This window comes from Sprattus sprattus, assembly GCF_963457725.1.
Source record: "Sprattus sprattus genome assembly, chromosome: 12".
Taxonomy (NCBI): Eukaryota; Metazoa; Chordata; class Actinopteri; order Clupeiformes; family Clupeidae; genus Sprattus; species Sprattus sprattus.
The window spans coordinates 15,766,861-15,791,103 of NC_137910.1; the positions used below are offsets into that span (position 1 = coordinate 15,766,861).

Here is a 24,243-nt window from a genome sequence, read left to right on the forward strand (position 1 = left end):
TGTGTTTTAGCAGGTGGGGCCACTGGGTCAAAGCCTTTTTATGGCCTCAGTGATGAGGCAGAGGTGGAAGCAACTGTACTGGAAGAGAACAGGTACAGTTCTCTATCCCTTTAGAATGTTTACCACTTAAAGCATTTGAATAATCTGTGCCTTTATTTGAGAGAGCAGAGCCCCTCTCTCTGCCATAGGTCTGTCCAACATAAAACGTTTAGGTGGAGTACTGACCTGAGATGTGCTTCATCTGTCACTGATTGCAGATTTCCAGAATCTCAGACAGATGAGCAACAGCAACTGACCTCAGAGTGTGCCGAGAGAGACAGAGAGTCTAGTCCTGGACCCATGTACAAGGAGCAAGCCTTCTAAAAGCCTTACACACACACACACACACACACACACACAAGCACACATTCACACACGTACATAAATACACACGCATGCACGTGCGCGCACACACACACATACATAAAAAAATACACAAAAACAAACAATAACTGCACGCAATAAGCTGTGTAAATTATGCTGTGTTTTGTTCAATGCAATGTTATATCAGTGTTATATTGTGAATGAGGCTACACTGTTTACTTAATAAAACATGATGATAAATAAACACTTGCTTGACTTTTTTGTGTGTAAAATTCTGATTAAGTCTAAGCCATGAAAAGCCCGTTCCGTGACTTGCCCAATTCCAACAGGAGATCACGTTTTCCATTAGTCAGCTGAAAAGTTGGCCCACTTGTTTGCAAGTTGGGCAACCGGCTGATTTCCGCTTCCTTCGCTTACGCTGGCCAGTGGAGTGAAGATGGCGGCGGCAGCGGATCGCGAAGTACCGTCCGCTCTGTGTAGCGAATTTCTGAATTTCTCAGCCAAGGACACAGCAGCGGTAAGCGACAGTGTTAAATATGAAGACAATATGGTTTCGTCTATGTTGTCTCGAAAACGATTCAATTCAGCCCCCACCCAACGTTGTGAAATTTCTTTCTTTTTCCACGGCTTGTTTTTCTCAACTGCACTATGCATAACTAACGTTACCCACTGAGCTGTCGCTGCGACCTAGCCAGTTAGCTTGCTAGCGTTTCACATTAGCGAGCTCTACCTGTCTTCGGTATTTGACAAAGGTTCCCTGCCGTTAATAAAAAAGCAAAGTCGTCTGAGAATTAAGGGAACGTGGTCTCTAAAATGAAGAATGTATTTTGTCCTTCACTAGCATTTGAGTTACATCAACAACGGGGATGCTCGCTATTAAGCTAACATTAGCTAAACAACATCGTTCATAGTTTTAGCAGAGATGGCTAGCTAGCTAGCTTTACTGAAAATGCCAGCTCGGTCGCTTAAAACAGTTTGCATTGAGGACCCTCGATGGATTTTGTCAATCAAATAAGTCAACAGCATTCAACTGGCAGAGGTTGACAAGTATGACATGCATGCTTTAAGGTTATATATATATTAGGTCTTGTCCACCGGTGTATTTTTGGTAGTCACCTTTTTAAAATGATTGCCTAGTTGCATGATGTCTACTTTAAAAGCTGCGGTATCTTTCTATCGATGTTCCTTAGGTCTATTGGGTATTTTTTAACTATTCAGAATGTGACGATTCTTCAATAAGCAGATCAGGAGGTAACGTACCGCTTGTATGCTTGCAAGCTACCTGTTTAATTAGATAGGTAACGTAAATTCAGAAACCAACAACTGGCTAACTAACCAGTATTTACTAGTTTACGTTGCTTTTGTAATAGTTGTATGACAGCTTACTGATGGCAACCAGGCACTTTTTGCCTCGGCTATGTTTGGGCAGCAAAGTTAGCCGCTCTATTCCTTGAATTGCTATGGCCTCAGCATGTACATCATTTTAATTTCAAGATAACCGCTTTAGTGTCCCGAAATGGAATGTCATGTTTGTTAATATACATGCAGAATGTAACGTTATGCAGCAATTAAAGGCATTTTGGTATTGTGAGCTACCGTTATTATGTTTGCCGACAACAGTCGTCAGGAACTGAGTTAGCATATCGTTTGGCTGTTTGTCATGGGAGAAATTATCGCCAGGGCAACAATAGAATGATCTGTCTGTTGGTCTCGAACCTTTGTAACCGAGCTATAAACGCCTCATGACTGTAACCTTTTCAGATGTTGTAAAGTTTCAGGATGACATTTTAATGAACTTTTCTTGGAAGCTATGTGTGCCGCGTCGCTGACACACACCCAGTAATGTGACAGTTGGTTGGTCGTACTTGATGTACTCGCCTGGAAAATCCAGGTCAGTGGGTCGCAGAGACGGAAGACGAGCCGGCCAGGTTCTTATTGCCGTACACGCGGAAGTGTACTAGTATGTGTTGCACGCACGGGTCTTATGCAACATCTTAGCATTAAAATGTGACACAGCATATATGTTGACTCAATTTGAACACTTTTCTGGTTGACCAGCATGGAAATTAGCCATGCCAAGCAATGTTCGCTCAGGTGATTTATGGTTACCAGGCTTAATGTTAGATGTATTTGGTTAGGCTATTTATGGTTACGAGGCATGTATGTGAGGTTAGGGCACGAAAGGGAGAGCAGGATTCCACTCTTAGAGATTACGGGGGTTATTTGGACTGGCGGCGACCTGCCATAGGGCTGTTGTTGTGGTGATCGCGTTCCCTCGTCTCACCAGTGGCTGGTATGCTGCCAAGAATGTGAAGAATAGGTGACGCACCTTTTGTTATTTCTCACAGGTAGTCCCGACTCCCTTTTTAATGAGCTTGTGTGTCTGGAGGCTTTATCTATGGTGAAGTGGAGACTGTGTTTACAGTGGAATTAATGGAATTTATAATTCATACATTGAAAATAGAATTAATAATGAATGTAAAAAAATTAACTTGAAATGTCTCCTCAATAAAGACCCCATAAAATCAATGATCCATGTCTTTGGAGGAGATGCACATTCGTCTGTATGAAACTGGTGATTTTGGATGAACTGTTATGACTGCTGTGTTTGTGTTGTGCTTGTGTTGTAGGAATGTGATGTCAATAAATAATATATTAAAGCCAAGAGGCTGTGGAAGTCTGATAAAGTCTTGTCTTGAGAGAGGTCGCCGCAACCAATAAACCAATGGTTTTATAGTGACGCACAGCTGCTACAAATTCTGAAACTGACTTTATCAGGGAATAGTGAAAACCACAACAGATATGATGTTAAAACCGTACAATGAAAGACCCCCTCTGACGCACACAACATGTGCAAAACACGTTTTTTTAAAAGATAACAGCATTCCTGATGACTCGCAGTGACATTTCACCAGATACAACCTCACACAGAGTGGCATTCACGTTAAGAGAGGTATCGATGTTTTCACTTAAACCCTTCACATTCATTTCACCAAAGTAATTTAATCAGACTGCAGTAGGTATTTGTGTGTGTGTGGACCAAAGAGTAGGGATAGTCACTCACAGGCATCAGTTCTGACTGCTGTTCTGTCTGGTTTTCTGAACACATGTAAACAGACATGTACCCCTTAAGGCTAAACCGCTAACGTTTAAACCGGGCGTTAAGCATCATTGTTATTTTGGATGTGGCATGGATGGTAGCGTCCCACAGTCGGTGTTTTTTAAAGGTGGACATAGTAAGTGAATTGTTAGGCTAATCGCTCTGCTTCTGGCATTGGCTTATTTTATGAGCACAAAGGCGGCAGGTAGGTCACCCTTGCCAATCCTCTTTGCCAGGATCCCAGCACTGCACCCAGCCCTGCCCTGGTTGGCTGGGGAGAATTGAGGACACACAGGCCTAGCACAGCATCACAGGCATAGCACAGCATAATACAACACAACTCTCATTTCATGTGGGCTGTTTTTGATTCATTGAGAAAGCTGTTTCGTTTGGCGGTGCCTCTTGTACTTTGTGCATTTGTGTACAGACAAAGGCCATCAGTGTGGTTATGACACACTGCTGCGATAGGGGGAGAGAGAAAAAAGAAGTGCGCACGCACGACTCCAGTTTTTGTAAAGTGGAGTGTGGTAGAGTCCCTTTCCCAGTTATCCAGTTCAGTGAAATCTCCAGATTGGCCTACATGTGTGTGTTGATAAACGTATCGCCTTTCTTTGCATGTAATCTCAAGCCGATTGGGAGTCATTAGCTCTCATATCTTAAGCAGGCCATTCATTTGCCTGCTTACATAGGTGTGAGAAAAATAGAATATGGTATTATGTTCAATAGTCTGTATGCTGAGTATTGTGTAGTAGGCTATAGCTTAGGGCCAGATCATGTTGTAGCCACCCCTCCAGGGGTTGAGCTTTTAATTCTTCATACCAGCTCAATGTCCATCACAGCATGCTTGAGAGAGGGAGCACTGGCTGCTGGCTTTAAAGCCCCAGAGTCATGTGAGCTAGTTTGTCTGTTATGCTAATGGGGGGTAGGGGGGGTGGGGGGGGCCTGGCCTTAATGCATGTGGGCCCTAGTGGCCTACCATGCGGTGGGGTGGCCATGTGTAGCCAGCACTAATGTCATTAGGTTCCTCATAAATACACTGGCAGCCTTGCAGGAGAGAAGACATTTCAGCGGAACACTTGCAGGTTGCCATGGTTACATCTGTCACAACAGAGGCTATCTGCGGAATCAAACGAGAGAGCCGGAAGTCTACAGAGATGTGTTGGGGTTAGGAAGGCTTTTCACCGTTGACCTTGTTATAACCCTAGCTATAAGTCTGTAATCCCTGCATCTGAGAGTGACGGTGAAAACTGTATTGGATATAGTTATATAGCATATGTGCGTCGCTTTGAATCAAAGCTAAATATCAGTCCCTTACCTTTAGCATGTACTGCACAATTCTGTTTTAGTATTATATTGTTGACTAATTAAACTGGGCCTTGGTGTAGACTGCTTCACCTTTGACTACTTTAATTGATTAATTGCCCCAAGAAGGCTGAGGGCCTGATGTTAGGCATTCACCGTCCACCTTGAACACCTGTGTGATATTCACACGGCTCACCTCTCTCAAAGGTCCTTTTCTGTTTTTTGTATTACTTTCTTTCACACGCCTCTCTCTGTCTGTGCCCCCTCCCACCCATCTCTCTCTCTCTCTCTCCCTTCTTCTTCCTCCTCCCTCCACTTCCCACAGAAATGGCTGCAGGTGAGCGACCTGCCCAGAGAGGTGTACCAGCACCTGGCGCGCTACGTGCCCCAGATCTACTGCCAGGGCCCCAACCTGAACCCTCAGAGCGAGGAGCTGCTGGCCCAGCTGCTGTTGCAGTCCCCGCTGGAGTGGTACCTGTGTGGAGAGGACCCCTCCACCGGCCTGGCCAAGCTCGAGCAGAACAATCAGCCCTCGCAGCTCTGCGGACACGTCTTTAAAGTGGGGGAGCCCACCTACTCCTGCAGGTAGACACCTTTTTGACTGCTGCCATAGCACACTGTAGCCTCAGCAACTTTATATGACGCAGGTCTATGCTGTTGAAGCTTTTTGTAAAAGTCTGCAACCTGCTGTTATTATTGTCCAAAGCTATTTTCTTGGCTCAGCATGTTATGTCATTAAAAGAATACATGTGTCTATGCAAGAACTCTGTACCGAGTACCGACACACAAACAGACCAACATGCCTCCTGAATGTGGGTGTGTTGGACTGGACTAGAATCAGGGGCGGTGATGTTCTTCAACACTGTACCTCAATGCACCTTTGCAGCTTTGCTTATATCCACCGGTTATCGGTCCCATAGCCTTGTCAGATAAGGCCAGAGGCATCGCACGTAACAGCCACAAACACATAATTTCCCCCTTTCGTGCACACATGCAAAAACACAGGCACACACATGCACGCACACATACCAACCTAGTGCTTGCAGGTAACAGGCACAAACACATAATACACCGCGTTCCACATTATTATGCAAATTGGATTTAAGGGTCATAAACATTCTTTTTTTAGTTTTTCAATTAAAGTCATGGGTGGTACTGTGTCTCAGGGCTAATTGAATGATTGGCAAACTAATTATCTCAGGTGTCTGAGATTGATTTCAGACGAGCCCAATCAAAGGAAAACTACTTAAGAAGGATGTTCCACATTATTAAGCAAGCTACATGTTTCAGGCAAAATGGGGAAGAAAAAGGATCTCTCTGCTGCTGAAAAGCGGCAAATAGTGCAAAACCTTGGTCAAGGTATCACAACATTGGATATTTCCAAAATAATTGCGAGTGATCATCGGACGGGGAAGAAATTTGTCACTGATTCACAGCACAAGTGGGTTCGTTTAGACAAAGGCAAGATAAGGAATATTTTTGCCAAACAAATGCGTAGGGTCAAGAGAGCAGCCACTAAAATGCCATTGAATAACATCAAACAGGTGTTTGAAGCCGCTGGTGCCTCTGGAGTCTCGCGAACTTCAGGATGTAGGATGCTCAAGAGGTTTGCAAGTGTCCTTAAACCTTATTCGGCCACCCCTAAACCCAGCTCACAAGCAAAAAAGGTTGCAGTGGGCTCAGGACTACATAAAGAGTGAGATGAGTGCCGTGCAACACTTGATGGTCCTGATGGATGGAGTGGTGGATGGTTGGTGAATGGCCACCATGTCCCAACAAGGCTAAGACAACAACGAGGTGGCGGAGTCATGTTTTGGGCCGGGATCATGGGGAGAGAGCTGGTAGGCCCCTTCATGGTCCCCGACGGTGTGAAAATGACCTCAGCAAAGTATGAAGAGTTTCTGATTGACCTCTTTCTTCCGTGGTACAAAAAGAAGAGCCGCGCCTTCCATAGCAAAGTCATATTCATGCATGACAATGCACCATCTCATGCTGCAAAAAATACCTCTGGGGCATTGGCTATAGCAGCCAATGCCCCAGAGGTATTCTTTGCATAAAAGAAGAGAAACTCATGGTGTGGCCCCCATCTTACCCTGACCTTAACCCTATTGAGAACCTTTGGAGCATCATCAAGCAAAAGATATATGTGGGTGGAAGGCAGTTCACATCCAATCAGGTGCTCTGGGAGGCTATTATGGCATCCTGATAAGACAATAAAGCAGAAACAATCAAAGAACTCCTGAGTTCAATGGATGCCAGAATTGTAAAGTTGATATCAAAGAAGGGGTCCTATGTTAACATGTAACTTGACCTGTTAAGATGTTTTTGATTAAAACTTTTTTTGATTTCAGTAAATATGGCCTCCTAATGCTGCAAATTCAACAAATGACAGTTTTTAGATCTTTACAACCTATAAAATATCTTGAAACTCTGCATAATAATTTGGAACACTGCATTTTGAGTTTTTTATTTTTGAAAAAAATACTGTTATCATTGGTCAATAAAATTTGAATTATACTCTAACAGTTGATGACTTGAAAATTATACTGACAGAATGTGCATTACTATTTAGGAAAATCTGCGCAAAGTGTAATTTGCATAATAATGTGGAACGCGGTGTATATCTATCCTTCTCACACTCACACAGGCCAAGTAACAGGCACAGATATATCCACTCGCTCTCAAACACACACACACACACACACACACACACAGAGGACTGAATTAGGTCATCTTGAGGCTGGGATAATTCTCAGTAATCTCAGAGCTTCAGGAAGTGTTTGAGCAGCTTCTGTGAGACCTGTTTTCCCCACTCATTCTGTTTCTCTCTGCTCTCCTTCCTTTCTTTCTGTTTCAATATCTCCTTTCCTCTCTCCTTGCATTCCTTAGTGTTTGCTCCTCAGGTGGGAAAGTGCAGTAGCACCCCATAGCCCCCCCTGTCTGTGTGGAGGTGGTCCTCTGTGCAGCTCAGGTGCTTCTCAGGCCTAGCTGCTTTCTCATGTGTATTTCCCTCAGCAGCTGATTTCCCCGGCTGCGCTGTTCTGTTGGCCCTGACGTAGGGGCTCTCGTAGGCCTCAGCTGGCCTTTGGCACAACACATCACGTGCTAAACAGCGAATATGAGACGTCTCCAGCAGCATTTGTGCACAGCTTTTTTATTTTAGTTCTATTTTAGTCTGTCCTTGGTGAGCTGTTGTATGAATGCAATTGCTCTCTGTTGCATATATCGAGAAGGCAGTGGCTGCATATGTTTCTATAAAGGCAAGCCATGCAAAGAGGGCTCGAAATTGGCAAGCGGTAATGGCGTGTAGATTTTTGGGCTCGCAACTAAATTGTGTCCAATACTCCGCCACTTGGCGAGTGAAATCAGTACAGCTCCGGACTATCGCGCCTGTCATGGTTAAAAATAGCTTGCAACGCCAGTGGGAAAGGGGTGGGGTTACATAAAGTACATAAAGTTTTAATATTTTGAGCGGGAAACAAAAGTAGAAACAGACTTTGTTGACCAGATAAACAAACGCTAAACTTCTCGAAATAATGTCGTCAGACAACTTTCGAAGCTCACTGACTCAACCAACAAGAAGATGCAGGTGCTAGTCTTGCTGATCTGACATAAACCCGCATTGAAAAAACACAAACAGTACCTCTGCCTCAATGAAGGGGGCGTGCGAGAGCCCACCTGTCGGGGTTATGCTTGTTCTGCCGTTGCTCTTCTTCTACACTTATATTTGACCTTGACCGCTAAAATGGAAGATTCTATAGCTAAAGGTCGTCTCTTGATAACCGAACATACCTCTTCTAATGCTTGCAATACCATATGCCGTTTTATCATATTTGGTAGAATGAAGGTATATAAATACAATTGAATTGAATTTTAAAATTATTTAAAAATGTAAAATTGGTTGATTTTATTTAATCCATTCTGACAGTGATTTACAATGATATTGAAATCATAGGTAAAGTTTGTTTATGTCAAACAAGGTCAGAGAAGGGCTGAAATGCCAGGTTGAATTTTAGCCGGAAAAAAAATATGATTGGCTGGTAAGCCAAAAAGTTAATTTCGAGCCCTGCATGCAAAGAAGCTTTATGCTTTAATCAGAGCTATGAAAGCCATCTTGATAATGTTTTAAATACAGATTTGCAGAAATGTGGATTATTTGGATTATGTCATGTCTGAACTGGAAACTGGAAATATAGACCAGTGGCTTAATGGGGGAAATCCTCCACAGGTCAGGAAATCACACACACTGTGCAGACACTCACACTCTGGGGCGTTCACACAAAATATCAAAGCCAGTCATTAAATTGAGCAGTGTTTATTTTTGGGTGTGTGATTACATGGGTTGACAGAAGAATACAAGAAGATATATTCTACTTTCAGACTAGGGCTGGGCCATATATTTAATTAATATGGTGTCCATCTTTTGTTTTTGAATGATGCAAGTTGCAAAATCGACAGTAGCGTTGTAGTTACTGTATAGTTACGACACTAGCGTTGTAGTTAGTGTAGAGTTACGTCACTGCCGTTGTAGTTACCGTAGAGTTACTTCAGTGGCGCTGGAAGTACTGTAGAGTTCCGTAAGTCATATTGTTGCTAGACCTTTTGCATCACTCACCGAACAATTCTATTGGTCTGTCATTAAATGGGTCCTGCATTAGACATGTTAGAGCAGTTGCCTGTCGTCTTGATACACTCTGTGCCAACTTGGTTGCTGCAAATCAAATCTCATTCTATGAATATTATGGCTAAAATATTATTATGATTATGGCTATGAGCCATGTCTGATTAATCTGGTAAATTGGTGAGTCCAATAGTACATTTAAGCAAATATTCTCATTACCATATGGCATTTTAGGTTAGAAATGGCTCACCTAAAGATTTAGTAATAAAGGCAGAATCAATACTGAAACCATCTTCATGATGGTTCATAATATTTTTTTCTGTTTCACGTAAGGGCACCACGGATATAGTAGTAATTGGGCTGTTGCCACCTATTGGTCATTCTTGGTATTGCTGGTTGTAAATACTAAAACCTGTATGCTAGGGCTAGGCGATATGGCACTCACCGCCCTATTTACTGGGGGATGGCTTAGTTTTAATTAAGAAAGCTTTGTGTCTATGTTATCATGTTTTGTTTGTATAATGCCACTTCAGAAACAGCCCTAGCCTCCCATTTGAACAGGGTGGCACATGTGCACAGTCAGCATCTGTGTGCAAGTTTACTGTCTAGTGTGTTGTCAGTAGACATGCTAGTCATGCTTTATGTGACGTGTGTGTGTGTGTGTGTGTGTTTTGTTTCACAGGGAATGTGCTGCAGACCCCACGTGTGTGTTGTGTATGCAGTGTTTCCTGGGCAGCGTTCATAAAGAACATCGCTACAGGGTAAGAAACTTAAAACCCACACACACACTCACTGGCTCTCACACATACACAGTGGGCCGCACATAATCGAAAAAGGAAAACTTCCAATCTCGTATTGCAATGCTTTAACTGCCTTTTGTATAGTGTGTGTGTGTGTGTGTGTGTGTGTGTGTGTTTTTTTTTTTTTTTTTTAAGTGAATAACTGTGTGTGTGAGTGGGTAGGGGGTGTGTGTGTGTGAGTGAGAGAGAGAAGCCAAATGGGCAAGATACTCCACCATATGGATATGGGGCTGTCGGTCAGATAAGGCCTTCAGGATCACCTCTGATCTTATTAGTGGCCAGACAAGCTAGAGGGCTGGGAGCGCACGCACACATACAACAGGTAGACCTGTAGATGACACACATACAACGGTTAACCCTGTAGATGGATAACACACACACACACACACGCACACACAGCATCCAATCATGACGCCCTAAAGCAGGTATAACACTCACAAAAGCCAGTCATTGAGAACTTCAGGTGTAAAAATCACACACACACACACACACGTGAACCTGTGGCTGGCAGACAGGTCCATGGGTACCCACAAGAGAACCAGTTCTGTGCATCTTTATGTGGGTGCAGCCCAGTGAGGGAATTTCAACAGAGGGGTAATGGCCGGAGGCAGTGGGGCATCACCTTCACGTAGCCATGGTGAGGAAAGTGGGCACCACCTTCACGGGCAGGAGTCGGTGCCAGCGGGGCAGAAGACCAGGCCGCTACTGCCACCCGTGCCAGGAGGAGCTCATGCTGTGGCATTAAAGAAGCAGGCAACTCAGAAACACTCGCTCACCCGTCACCAGGCTAAACACCAAGCAGCTTTCCAGGCATGGCCAACCCAGTGCTAACATTTCCCAGTTTTCCTCATTTGATTTTAAACATCACATTATATTGCGTTGCTTTCAGTATCTCTATATATTGCTTTTTATATATATATATATATATATATATATATATATATATATATATATATAAAAAAAACCTGTGTCTTCATGTGTATCGTACTGCCTGATTCTTGCCAACGCAAGACCCTAAGGATTATGGAATGATGAATATCAAACAAAAGGCCATTGCTTAGAATAGGAATGTCTTACATGCTTTCAGTTGCTGTGTAGGATAAGACCAGCTAGTGTTTGACCTTTAACCCTTAATTTATATAGCTGGTGTAACCCTTCATTGTGCCAGAGCCTCCAGTGGGGTTTAAACCTATAGATAAAATACATCAGTTAGCAAGTTAGCACCTGCTAGCTTTTATCAGTGCCAGGTGCGCTACTGTTTGCACATGCAAGTATGTTGGCTGTTTTGCTAGTTAGCTGGCAAATTGTAGAGGTATTTGGACAGAGAGAGCATCCCAGGCCTACCTCTCACCCATAGCCCTAGTTTGTGTGTGTGTGTGTGTCTGGCAGGGTGCTTGGACTCGAGCACTCTCCAGTGTGTGAAAACCCACTATAAATACACACATTGTGAAGGTGAGTGGGAAGTGAGGAAGTGCTCTGACTTTGAGCGTGTGTGTCTGTTTGTGACAGCTAGCTCTCCACATGTCGGCTCTTTTGAGATTTTGTGTGTGTGTTTGTGTACAACAGAGTGTGAAGAGGCTCTTTTACGCCGACCAGGAAACAGCACTGTCGTTACCAGTTGTGTGTGTGTGTGTGTGTGTGTGTGTGTGTGTGTGTGTGTGTGTGTGAGTTTTTGTGCTTTACTGTCTGTGCTCACGAATTCTCTTGATGACTAATAAGGACAATAATCTCTTATCAATACCATATTTAGCCTTTTACTTTTCTTTCTCACTCGGTCTATCTCTCTCTCTCTGTATGAGAGAGCGAGCTGGACAGAACTGTGTGCATTTTAGATTCAACTTAATTGTCATTGTGCAGAGTGCGGGTGCAAAGCCAATGGAACAAAGTGCATTCACCTGTGATTGAGTGTGTGTTATTTTGTTGGGGTGTGGGGGGCAAACACCTATGTGGCTGCCCTATGTGTTGCTGACCGTGTATGTATGTGTGTACGCAGATGACTACCTCTGGGGGCGGTGGCTTCTGTGACTGTGGAGACACGGAGGCATGGAAGGAGGGCTCTTACTGTCAGAAACACGAGCCCAACATCAGCGACAGCTCCCAGGAGGTGGGCGGGGAACGAACACACACACACACACACACACACAAACAAACACACATAATCACTCTCTAAATCAATCACTCACACTCAGTCTCTTGCACATAAAGACACACACACACACAAACAAACACACATAATCACTCTCTAAATCAATCACTCACACTCAGTCTCTTGCACATAGACACACACACACACACACACACACACACACACAATCACTCTCTAAATCAAATCACTCACACTCAGTCTCTTGCACATAAAGACACACACACAAAAACACAAACTCATGCATACATGCCCTCTGTCACATACGCTCACACAATCACTCTCTAAATCAATCAATCACTCACAGTCTCTTTCACATACACACACACACACACACACACACACAGACACAGTTGGTAGTTGTTAGTAGCGAGCCCAGTTGTTCTTCAGCCTGTTTATAACTGAAGTGGGTTCAATGTCTGGACTCTGGGTTAGGGTACGTCAACAGCCACACAGCTAAACTTCAGTCTTTTCCCCCAGAGCATAACCTCTCCATCGCGTGCAGGTAGACTTCCTGTTTTTGCCCTGTTTCAGTGTGGGACTCGCCCACCCCCCACCACAGACTTGAGGGAGACGTTGTGCGGAAGTTGTGTAGAAGCTCTTTAGTCTTTAAGTTTAAGCATTCAGTCCACACTCTTAATGTCTTCACATAGTTCACATGGCTCTCTATGGTATTCCTAACAAATAATATCACTGGGTACCACAACAAAGCACACACACACACACACACACATACACACACACACACACGCCCACATAGACAGACACACACACACACACACATACACACGCCCCCATATACACACACCCACAAACACGGCCAGTACAAGAGCACTCTTGCGCCAAGTGGCCTTTGGATAAAGGTTTTACATGGCTTTCAATTTGCCTGGATTTGTGTAAGTTTGGCTTTGACCACACACCTGCATTATTCCACACTGACCACACAGGGGCATTTACATGTTTTACAGACACATGTCATGGAAATAAAGTTGCCTAGATAAAGGAAGTCAATTTTCACATTTAAACAGTGAAGTGCATCACTGGATGAAGACATTTGCATGCCATGTTTCAATGTGGTTTTTTTTATGTGTGTGTGTGTGTGACAGCGCACTTTTATCTATGACTCACTTGACAATCTATCTGTAGCACATATGACATAATGTGTATGTAAGACATCTGTCTGTCTGTCTGTGTGTATGTAGGACCCTCTGGCCCACCTGTCTGCAGACATGATAGCGCGCACCTATAACGTCTTCTCCATCGTGCTGAAGTATGCGGTAGACATGCTCACCTGGGAGAAGGAGGATGAGCTTCCGCCAGGCCTCGAACCACCGTATGTGCACACACAAAAACACATACCCAGTACCACGCAAACACACCATTAGAACACTCTTCTCTATTTCGATCCACTCTATGCACACATGCCACCTCATATAAACACACTTATACACCCACACACACACACACACACACTCCATCAGAACACTCTTCTCTAACTCGAACTACATTATGCATTTTTAGATTAGATTAGATTCAACTTTATTGTCATTGCACAGAGTACAAGTACTAAGACAACGAAATGCAGTTTAGCATCTAACCAGAAGTGCAAAAATAGCAATAAACAGTGCAAATGATCAGTGGCTGGAGAAGGGTGTGTGGCAGTCAGCCAGGGTGGAGGTGGAAAGTACAGTCTCAGGGGGGAGGTGTGTGTGGGGGGGGGCAGCAGAGCAGCTGCTATACCATGTTGAGATGCAGTTTGTGAGAATGCTCTCAATGGTACAGCGGTAGAAATTCTCCAGAATCTGAGGAGACAGATGGCCCTTCTTCAGTCTCCTCAGGAAAAAAAGACGCTGGTGTGCCTTCTTAACTATTGTTGAGGTGTTTAGGGTCCAAAAGAGGTCCTCAGAGATGTGGACACCCAGGAACTTGAAGCTGGCAACACGCTCAACCTCCATCCCGTTGATATGGATGGGGGTGTGTGCACCATCTTCTTCCTGAAGTCCACAATTAGCTCTTTGGTCTTCATACACACACTACCACACGCACACACACTTTAGAACACCCTTCTCTTCCTTGGACCACTGTGTGTACAAACTCTCATATATGTATGACGCACATAAACACACACACACACCGTAAGAACTCTTTCACCTCAACACTCCTATACACACACACACACTCCTATACACAGTCACATGTACACACTCTCTTGTATGCTTTCACATACAAACCCTCTCGATCAAAGATGAATGATCACACTGTGTATCTTATTATATTAGATCTTAGATGTTTCACTGACGCACTCTAACACAGACACTGTATAGACTCTTCTCAACATGACGGGGCAAATTCAGTTACATTTGCACACCACAACAACATGTCTCTCACATGATACACACTAACTCAACTCTCCCCTCTCTCTCTCTCCTCTTTCTATCTCCTTCTATCTCCCTCTCTCTCTCTCTCCCCCACACACACACACACACACACACACACACACACATCATCTCTCCCTCTCCTCTTTCTCTCTCTCTCTCATCCTCTCACTCTCTCATCATCCCACACACACACTCATCCTCTCTCCCCTCATCCATCCCTCTGTCCGTAGGGAGCGAGCAGACACCTTCTACTGCATGTTGTTTAATGATGAGGTGCACACGTACGAACAGGTCATCTACACCCTGCAGAAGGCTGTCAGCTGCACTCAGAAAGAGGCTGTCAGCTTCGCCACCACCGTCGACAGAGACGTGAGTCACTGCGCCCACTATCCTGGTCTGTCTTTCACTCACATATACATCCCAGACCAAGCAGGCAGACTCTGATTTATTTGTTTATTTATATATATATATATATGTAAAAATAATCTGTCACTCCATAGAAATGTGTTGTTGTGTTTGTGATTTAAGTGTGTGATGTTTGATGTCAAGTTATTGTATGCGTGAGAACAGTTGTGATAGAGGTTAGGTTTGTTTGTGTATTAAACAAGTGTGTGTGTGTGTGTGTGTGTGTGTGTGTGTGTGTCTGAGACCTCAGTGTGAGTGTTTGATGAGGTTTTGTTTGATCTGTGCTAAGTTAACATGTTGATGTGTTCTTCTCCTGTAGGGGAGGAAGTCGGTGCGGTATGGGGACTTCCAGTTCTGTGAGCAGGCCAAGTCTATCATTGTGGTGAGTTACTGCCATAGTGGTGGTACCTTTCCTCTGCCTCTGGTTTAATTTCTGAGCAACTAGCCTGACTGTGGTCTACAGGTCTTCTGTCTGTGTGTGTGTGTGTGTGTGTCGGTGTGTGTGTCTGTGTGTGTGAGGGAGAGAATGAGGACACTGTTTGATAAGTGTGTTTTTATTGAGTGGGTTTTCATAGTCCAGCATAAAAGGGCTATTGAGGTTGAGTGTGCTTTGACCTGCTGGTTGTGGCTTTGTGCTTCGTGTGTGTGTGTGTGTGTGTGTGTGTCTAAGAAAGAACAAGACCAAAGCATGTGTGCTTTCAGTCAGTGTTTTCTCACTGTCTAGCATAGGAGAGCATTTAAGGATACTGAGTTTTGACCTCCATATTGCGTGTGTTTGTGTGTATTCACAGAGGAACACCAGCCGGCAGTCGAAACCCTTGCGGGTGCAGGTGATGCACTCTTCAGTAGTGGCTCATCAGTGTTTTGCACTCAAAGCCCTCAACTGGATGGGGCACGTCATCAGACACTCAGGTGTGTGTCAACACAAACACACCTACACACACACACACACACACACACAACTGTGTTTGTTTCCCCTCTCTGTTGGTCATCCCTGGTCTCCTCCTCCTTTTTCACTTGCTCAAACACCCACTCTCCCTCCGTCAAACACTGTCAGATAAAAAGGATGATGCCTTTCAGTAAAAAGCAATACAGAAGCATGCGGAGCATACCCCAGATTCAGTATGTAGGCCTGAACCTCAATCTATATATGTACTAAGTGTACTAGCGTAGCTACGTCGGTTATCGGCCAGTTTGTTAAGTTAAACAACCGATATGCTAAATTTAATAATAGATTAACATGACAACGAGGATGCAGTCGATAACACACGCATGCCGCTATTAACCCCTGTTACGATAAGACACATCCTGGGCCCATAATGGAATGAACTCGGTTTCTAATACAAATAACAGGTCTGCTGTCATTACTGCAATCAAGCCAATACACCAGACATGTATGAAGAGAACTGCTTTCTCTCTCTCTCTCTCTCTTTCTGTCTCTCTCTCTCTCTCTCTCTCTCTCTCTCTCTCTCTCTCTCTCTCTCTCTCTCTCTCTCTCTCTCTCTCTCTCCACCTTACTTTCAATCTTCTGTCTCTCTCTCTCTCTAGATGCCCTGAGGAGGATCTTGTGCCAGGTGGGCCTGCAGAAAGGTCCGGAAGGGGAAGACTCTATGGTGGACACATTCATGCTCTGTGACTCAAAAATGTGGAAAGGTGAGGCCGGTCAGCCTATAGTCATGCGGTCAAACTAATGTAAGATGTAAACAAAGACTGAATTCACTCTAACCCCCTAAAAAGCTGCTATGATGAAGCTGATTTCTTCACCAGTTAGATCAGATCAGAGCAGTTTGGCAGCTAGCTAGGTGACTCCATCAGCTTCTGTAGATGACCAGCTAGCTAGGTGACCCCATCAGCTTCTGTAGATGACCAGCTAGCTAGGTGACCCCTGGACAGAGTCAACTGCTTTCCAGGAGACTGACTGGGAAGAGATTCTTTACAATGTTGTATATGTTTCCTATCCCTCCTCCACACACACACAGGTGCGAGGAATGTGTACCACCAGCTACTGATGAGCAGTCTCCTCATGGACCTGAAGTACAAGAAGCTGTTCGCCATCCAGTTTGCCAAGGTAAGCCTTTACCCCTGTCTCTGCTGCCTGCCGTAGACCCCCTCCCCTCTGCCGTTTAACAACCTAACCAGGCCAGACAAGCACTGCCAGAGTAAAACGCCTGCAATAACCCCCACACGCTAGCTCTTGATTTAACCTTTACACTGACAGTGCAGATTCTAGCCTTTACGCTGACAGTGCAGATTCTAGCCTTTACGCTGACAGTGCAGATTCTAGCCTTTACGCTGACAGTGCAGATTCTAGCCTTTACGCTGAGAGTGCAGATTCTAGCCTTTACACTGACAGTGCAGATTCTAGCCTTTACGCTGACAGTGCAGATTCTAGCCTTTATGCTGACCGTGCAGATTCTAGCCTTTACGCTTACAGTGCAGATTCTAGCACTGATGGTGTAGATTGTAGCGTTTACACTGACAGTGCAGATTCTTCTGATGTCCACCTTCAGCCCCTTAGCATGCTGATGTAGGGAGAACCTTAATTTAGGGTTTTTATGGTCTGTTTTGCACCTACAGCCAGGACGTTTTAAGACTGACTGCAGTAAAACTAGTCAGGATGTCTGTAGAAGTAGAACGTTAAACGGAATTATCCCATCACTCTGTGGTGGTGTGTGTAGTGTTCTATGTGACGGTGTGTGTAGTGTTCTCTGTGACGGTGTGTGTAGTGTTCTATGTGACGGTGTGTGTAGTGTTCTATGTGACGGTGTGTGTAGTGTTCTCTGTGACAGGGTGTGTGTAGTGTTCTATGTGACGGTGTGTGTAGTGTTCTATGTGACGGTGTGTGTAGTGTTCTCTGTGACAGGGTGTGTGTAGTGTTCTCTGTGACGGTGTGTGTAGTGTTCTCTGTGACAGGGTGTGTGTAGTGTTTATTGTTACGGTGTGTGGTTGGACCCAAAGTGCACTTCCATTGTCTGTTATTGGTTGAAGAGCCATGGCCGTCCGTTTGTGATGTCGCAGTTAGACCGTATAATGGCTGCCTAGATAGCAGCAGGATCCAGGCTGTGTTGTTGGACTTAGGCCGTATAATGTCAGCCTAGATAGAAGCAGGATCCAGACTGTATCTGGCCCCAATGTCAGATGCTGCCTGCCAGTGTTGACGTTTTGTTCTCAATTCGTCACTCCCAGTGAAGGCTGACCACCTGGGCATCAGTGATAACCACCTGGCCATCAGGGATAACCACCTGGCTATTATATTTGTGTGTGTTTGTGTCTCTTCCTGAAGTTCTGATTAGAGCTTGGCATATCCTCCCAGACGCCTACTGACCCACTAACCTAGATGGCACAGGAAGTCCTTCCTATTGCTCCTTGGTGTCTGCCCTGAGTTTACCAGATCAGGCCAGATAAGCCACTAGCTGCTCAACACAGCCCCTGAGCACGCAACAGGATGTTTCCACTCATGCTTTACTCTGAGCGCTCTGATGCCCGCTACTCTGACCCGTGAGCCAGCACAAGTATGCTGCTGCTGCCGCCTGTAGTCAGGGGCCCTCAGTGTTCGATCGGGAATGGGGGGAACGCAACAACTCCAGGAATCCGTGTTATTGCTTCTTAACTACAGCAGCAACAAAAAGCATTTAAAGCGTTCTTCTCTGGCTTGCACAAGAAGACTGCATATTGTTTTGCTGCGTGGCTTTGATGACATGCTTTTATTTCATCATGATGTGTTCATAAGTTGCCCTGTCTGGGTTACGGTTTTGAGAGACTTTGATCTGAATTAGTCTAAGGCCACCTCCCATTATGCACACTTGCAGCCTTGCTTACACCCTTGCTTGCACTTTTAAAGTGAACACCTGTGTGATGTAGTGGTAGCCCTTCTTAATATAGAGTACTGTAAAGGTAAGCTTGAATGGCTTGCTTGAATTTCCTGTTGTGACAACATTTTGGTATTTGCACACCATTAAAGTACTGCTTGTACTGTATTGCACTTGCACATCAATTAAATGCATATTAGTGGACTGACAAGTACAGAGAGTATGTTTTATATGTCTGATAGCTTGAAGTACCGTTACGCTGCATCAGAACAATGGACCACTTTACAAAGCTAATGCTCAGCAGAATGCTGGGATATGCTAGCTATGCTAACAAGAGGTATGGTACTAACGACTGGGCTTTCGCCACAGCAACCATCCATTTAGAACTAACAACTGGGCTTTGGCCAAATCAATCATCCATTTAGAACATGTAATGGCAGTTTGTGCTTTAAGAAAAAAAGAAGTAGTTCTGCAAACATGTCAGTTTTAGTTCAAAACGTTGAAATGATATCCGCACATTGGCGTAATGCAAGTGTAGCATGAGCGGGATAATGAACTGAACTGCGTTTGGGTAGCAGACATTAATGTTAATGCACTTGGAGGTGCAACGGTCACCTCGCATCATTGCTGCATGACTACCTCATTCGTGCAGGCATGTCTGCTACCCGAACGCGTGTCATCCGTTATCCCTTCCATAAACTGTCCTGCTGACGCTGGATGAAGGTAAAATAAAGGCCTGTGTAAATGATCAGGCCCTGCACACGTGTGACCTCCACATACAGCGCTTCACTAACCCCCTGCTTTGGCCACTGTAGAGTTATGCTGACCCACTGGCCCCTTTAAGGAGGAGGGTTAGTTGGGTGGGGGGGGGGGGACAAGTATCTGGCAGATTTTGAAGGGGGGTTCAGTGGGTGCAGGGGCCTGCTGCCCTTTGACAGGAAGGTGAATCTCCCCCCCCTTGTTGTCTAGAACTACCGGCACCTCCAGACAGATTTTATGGAGGACGACCACGAACGCTTAGTGTCAATCACCTCACTGTCAGTGCAGCTCTTCACCGTCCCCACCATGGTGAGTACCTGCCCGCACTCACACACACACTCCTCTCCTCTCTCTGTTTCCTCTCCTCCCCCTCCCTCGTTCCCTCCTTCCCCTGTCAGAACTATGAGCGCTTGCAGAGCGACTATGTGAGGGACGACCATGACAGGGAGTACTCGGTCACTGACCTCTCCGTGCAAATGTTCACTGTGCCCTCACTGGTGAGTATTGACAAGTGAGAGGAGGGGGAGAGAGGATGAAGGGATGGATGGATGGATGGTGAAAGGGATGAAGAGGGAGAGCCGGATGGATGAATTGCAGAGAGAGAGAGAGAAAATGAGACATGAATGGATGGCTGTTAATGAATAAATATGCTGACTGGATGAATGAATGGAAGAGAAGATGGATTTGGGGATGTATGGGCCCATTGAATGGAAGAGAAATTGTAAAAGGTTTGGAGGAAATGACAAAGATTAATAGATGGATGTATAGATGGATGGATAGATGGGGTGGGTGAAAGTGCATGAGTTGAATGAATGAATGAATGAATACATTTATGAATGACAGCAGAACGAGAGGGATGGATGGATAGAAGGAAGGCTGGTGAATAGAATAGTAGGTGGAGATGATGGAACAGAAAGAGGGAGGTGGTTGGGAGGACTGTTGAATGGATGAAGGTTAGAGAAGGTGATGAAGGCATGAATAATGGGTTGAAAGACTGCTGAATGAGTGAGTGAGTGAGTGAGTGAGTGACAGAAGCGTGTAGATGCACCTGGTGTTAGGCATCGACAGGTGCTCAGCCCTCATGCTGATCATGTCTCTTCCCTCCTCAGAGGAGGTCTCCTCACACAATTAAACTGCTCTTTTTTCATCCCCCCATTTTGTGATGTGAAACACACCTTTAGCACTAACACACACACACTTGCACGCCCTAAGCAGAAACAGTGTTAGAACAAATGGTGTGTCCAAACACACACACGGCCATCACCTTGCATACATACCATAAGCAGAAACTGCTCGCGCACACACACATGCAGAAAAAACACAGCTCAAACACCGGACATACCTGCAGCTCAAACACCTGACATACCTGCAGCTCTAACACACACCTGTCATACCTGCAGCTCAAACACTGACATACCCACAGCTCAAACACATATCCACCATATTCACCCCATTAGCTTTAGTGCTTCTCACCCACACTGAAAACACAGGGTGTGCTGCCCCACGACCCTTCACCCTTCACCCTTGACCCTCTGCCCCCCTTGACCTGGTCAGGCACGGATGCTGATCACAGAGGAGAACCTGATGACAACCATCATCCGCACGTTTGTGGACCACCTGCGACACCGGGACCTGCAGGGCCGCTTCCAGTTCGAGCGCTACACTGCCCAGCAGGCCTTCAAGTTCCGCAGGGTTCAGAGCCTCATTGGAGACCTCAAGTATGTGTGTGTCTGAGAGTCTGTGTGTGTCTTAATACAAGTGCACACACACATAGTTGTAGATGGCTGTAAGATGGTGCATGTGCGCAAATGTTTAATATGATTTGTACTTCCACTATCTGCACGAGTGTGTGTGTGTTAAACAGCATTGCGCGTGTTTTGCAGGTACGTCCTCATCAGCCGACCCACTGAGTGGTCAGACAAGCTCAGGGAGAAGTTTCTGGAGGGACTCGACGCATTCATGGAACTGCTCAAGTGCATGCAGGTAACCATGGAGGCTGGTTGGTGGCTGCTCTCTGTAGTTCTATGCTTGTGTGCAGGTTACCACCTGGTGGCAGTGTGGTCTGTAATACACCTGTACTGTCCAATTAAAGTGGAACTGCCCCACCAGCTCAGAGCCTAAGTCCACCAACTGCATAATTTAGAAAAATACAAGAGTGGACAAGTGGCTGAAGGTTTACTGGGCCGAGAGTCTATGCATGGCATGACGTAGATATGTACCAACCAGTCAAATCTACGTCAGCATTGGACTTGATTTTGAAGTAGATGGCGTATTGAAACACATGCGTTAAGAGACAAAAAATGCCTTTTGGCTGTAGAACAACTAATTCATATTTTCTTTCTTTACAATAGTGTTTGTGTCTATAAACTGCTGGTGCTTATTGTGCCACTTGTGGTCTGGTGTGTTTGTAGTTAATTGGGTCACGGCAACCTCCAACTCTGAGTAGGTTAACCGACTTGATCTCTGACAGCAGGAAGCTCTAAAGACGTCAGCATGATTACTGTCTGTGCCCAAATGTGTGTGATGTAGTGTGCGGTCTGGAAGGTCCTGATCTGTGTGTGTGTATGCATGCATGTGTGTGATGCTGCAAGGTTCGTGTGTGTGTGCGTGTGCGTGTGTGGAAGGAAGCAAAGTTCTTCTGGTGTGTTTGTGTTAGGGCTGGGCGATTTTTCGATTTCGATTTTAATCGCGATGTAATTTTTTTCTACGGTTTTAAATGAGACGTTCGATTAGACGGCGCCTTCAAAAAAAAAAAAAAAATCAATGTTTTCACAGACCCGCGAATACAGCGCCGCACGTAGCCCATGGGCGTCGCGACAATGTAATTGGGGGGGGACAAGACCCCCTCACTTTTCAAAACAAGTCGTTTCGACCCCCCCACTTTTGCAGTCAAAATAGTGCGTGCGTGACTGCTGGTCTACTAGTCCATTATTCTTTCCATTGCTTCACAATTAAATCCGTTCAACTTTATCAGTGGGGAATACCCACAGCAATATAAATCCACTCCGCGTTTTCCTGGTGTACTACGCAGCCTCATCGCGCACGCAGATTCAACTGTCATTAATGTTCATTCATTCTCTGATTTGATCGGAGCGTCGCGCTAGAAGCAGACCACAGAAATGGACATACGGATTTTTTTTTCGAAGAAGAGGAAAGTAAGTCAGAGTTGCCCAAGTTTTACCTGTAGTGGACCACCCAATGGACATTATCTGGCTATAATCGTATTGTTATTGCCATAACAACCGTGAGCTAATCTGGCGTTAACGTTAGCTAGCTAATGGCAGATTTTCTAACGACAGCAGCGACTAAACACACTCACCAAAGAAGATTTTTTTTTTTTAATGTGTCACTCACTTGTATACCTCTCTTTGACTCACACACGAAAGATGATGTCAATGCCACAAATAAAATGAACATTGGTGTGCTGGGCATGCTGTCAAGCTTTGCCATGTATGAAAACTATTTCCCCTACGTGAACCGTTTACTTCTGGCAGCTTCCATCCTTAAAGACTTTGGGTTTCAATACACATTTGGCCATTTCTGACCTGAACAGTCATACTTTAATGAGGTGGTCAGTTTGAATGTAGCCAAAATAATTATCAGGCCACCAAACCTATATCAATTGTGAATTTGATATGCTGATAACATGATTTACATCTCAGAGAAAAACATGGTAAAATGCACCAGAATGCGGGTATTTGCATGTACGTTTTTCAAAAAAAATTGGGGTGATTTTGTTCATATCGTGATATAAAATCGAAATCGAAAATTTTGGGGGGGAAAAATCGAAATATAACTTTTTCCCATATCGCCCAGCCCTAGTTTGTGTCTGTGTGCACATTTCCAATTAGTTTTCATTTCAAATGTCTGTTTGAACCATGAATGTGTCCATGCAATGTCATGTTTTGATGGTGTGTGTGTGTGTGTGTGTGTGTGTGTGTGTGTGTGTGTGTGTAGGGTATGGATCCTGTTGTCAGGCAGGTTGGACAGCACATAGAGATGGAGCCAGAGTGGGAGGCGGCCTTCACCCTACAGATGAAACTCACACACATCATATCAATGATCCAGGAGTGGTGTGCTACTGATGTGAGTAACAAACAGATACACGCAAACACAAACTTTTTCTTAAATATACACACACACACACACACACACACACACTCACTCATTCACTCATATCCACGTTGGGGGAGTGGCTTCTGTCGTGTGTGTGTGTGTTTCTACATCATTGATTTTCACTGTGTGTGTGTGTGTGTGTGTGTGTGTGTGTGTGTGTGTGCACGCGCATGTGTGTGACAGGAACCGGTTCTGATCGAGGCGTACAGGAAGTGCCTTTCCATCCTCACACACTGCCACAGCGGCTTCACTGATGGGGAGCAGCCCATCACACTGAGCATGTGCGGACACTCGGTCGACACCATCCGCTACTGCGTCAGCCAGGAGAAAGTCAGCATCCACCTGCCCGTGTCCCGCCTACTCGCAGGTATAACACACACACACACACACACACACACACACGGTCCACTACTGCGTGAGTGAGGAAAACTTCTGTATCCACCGACC

General features: G+C 44.9%; 1 protein-coding gene across 4 annotated transcripts in view; it reads left to right on the forward strand.

Moving 5' to 3' along the window:
• Positions 1–785: 785 nt before the first annotated feature.
• ubr2 (ubiquitin protein ligase E3 component n-recognin 2) overlaps positions 786–24,243 on the forward strand; it is a 41,689-nt gene continuing 18,231 nt past the window's right edge. For 2 of the 4 annotated variants that reach the window (XM_080848825.1, XM_080848827.1), the window contains exons 1-15: positions 786–880; positions 5,091–5,350; positions 10,069–10,147; positions 12,180–12,290; positions 13,532–13,662; positions 14,938–15,076; positions 15,432–15,494; positions 15,904–16,024; positions 16,661–16,765; positions 17,092–17,180; positions 19,891–19,989; positions 21,235–21,398; positions 21,564–21,663; positions 23,638–23,766; positions 23,980–24,163. In XM_080848825.1, the coding sequence (XP_080704951.1) occupies positions 800–880; positions 5,091–5,350; positions 10,069–10,147; positions 12,180–12,290; positions 13,532–13,662; positions 14,938–15,076; positions 15,432–15,494; positions 15,904–16,024; positions 16,661–16,765; positions 17,092–17,180; positions 19,891–19,989; positions 21,235–21,398; positions 21,564–21,663; positions 23,638–23,766; positions 23,980–24,163 (1,855 nt within the window). In that variant the 5' untranslated portion in view covers positions 786–799. Of the gene's footprint in view, positions 881–5,090; positions 5,351–10,068; positions 10,148–12,179; positions 12,291–13,531; positions 13,663–14,937; positions 15,077–15,431; positions 15,495–15,903; positions 16,025–16,660; positions 16,766–17,091; positions 17,181–19,890; positions 19,990–20,078; positions 20,178–21,234; positions 21,399–21,563; positions 21,664–23,637; positions 23,767–23,979; positions 24,164–24,243 lie in introns of all 4 variants that reach the window. The other 2 variants (XM_080848826.1, XM_080848828.1) reach the window with 1 other exon arrangement.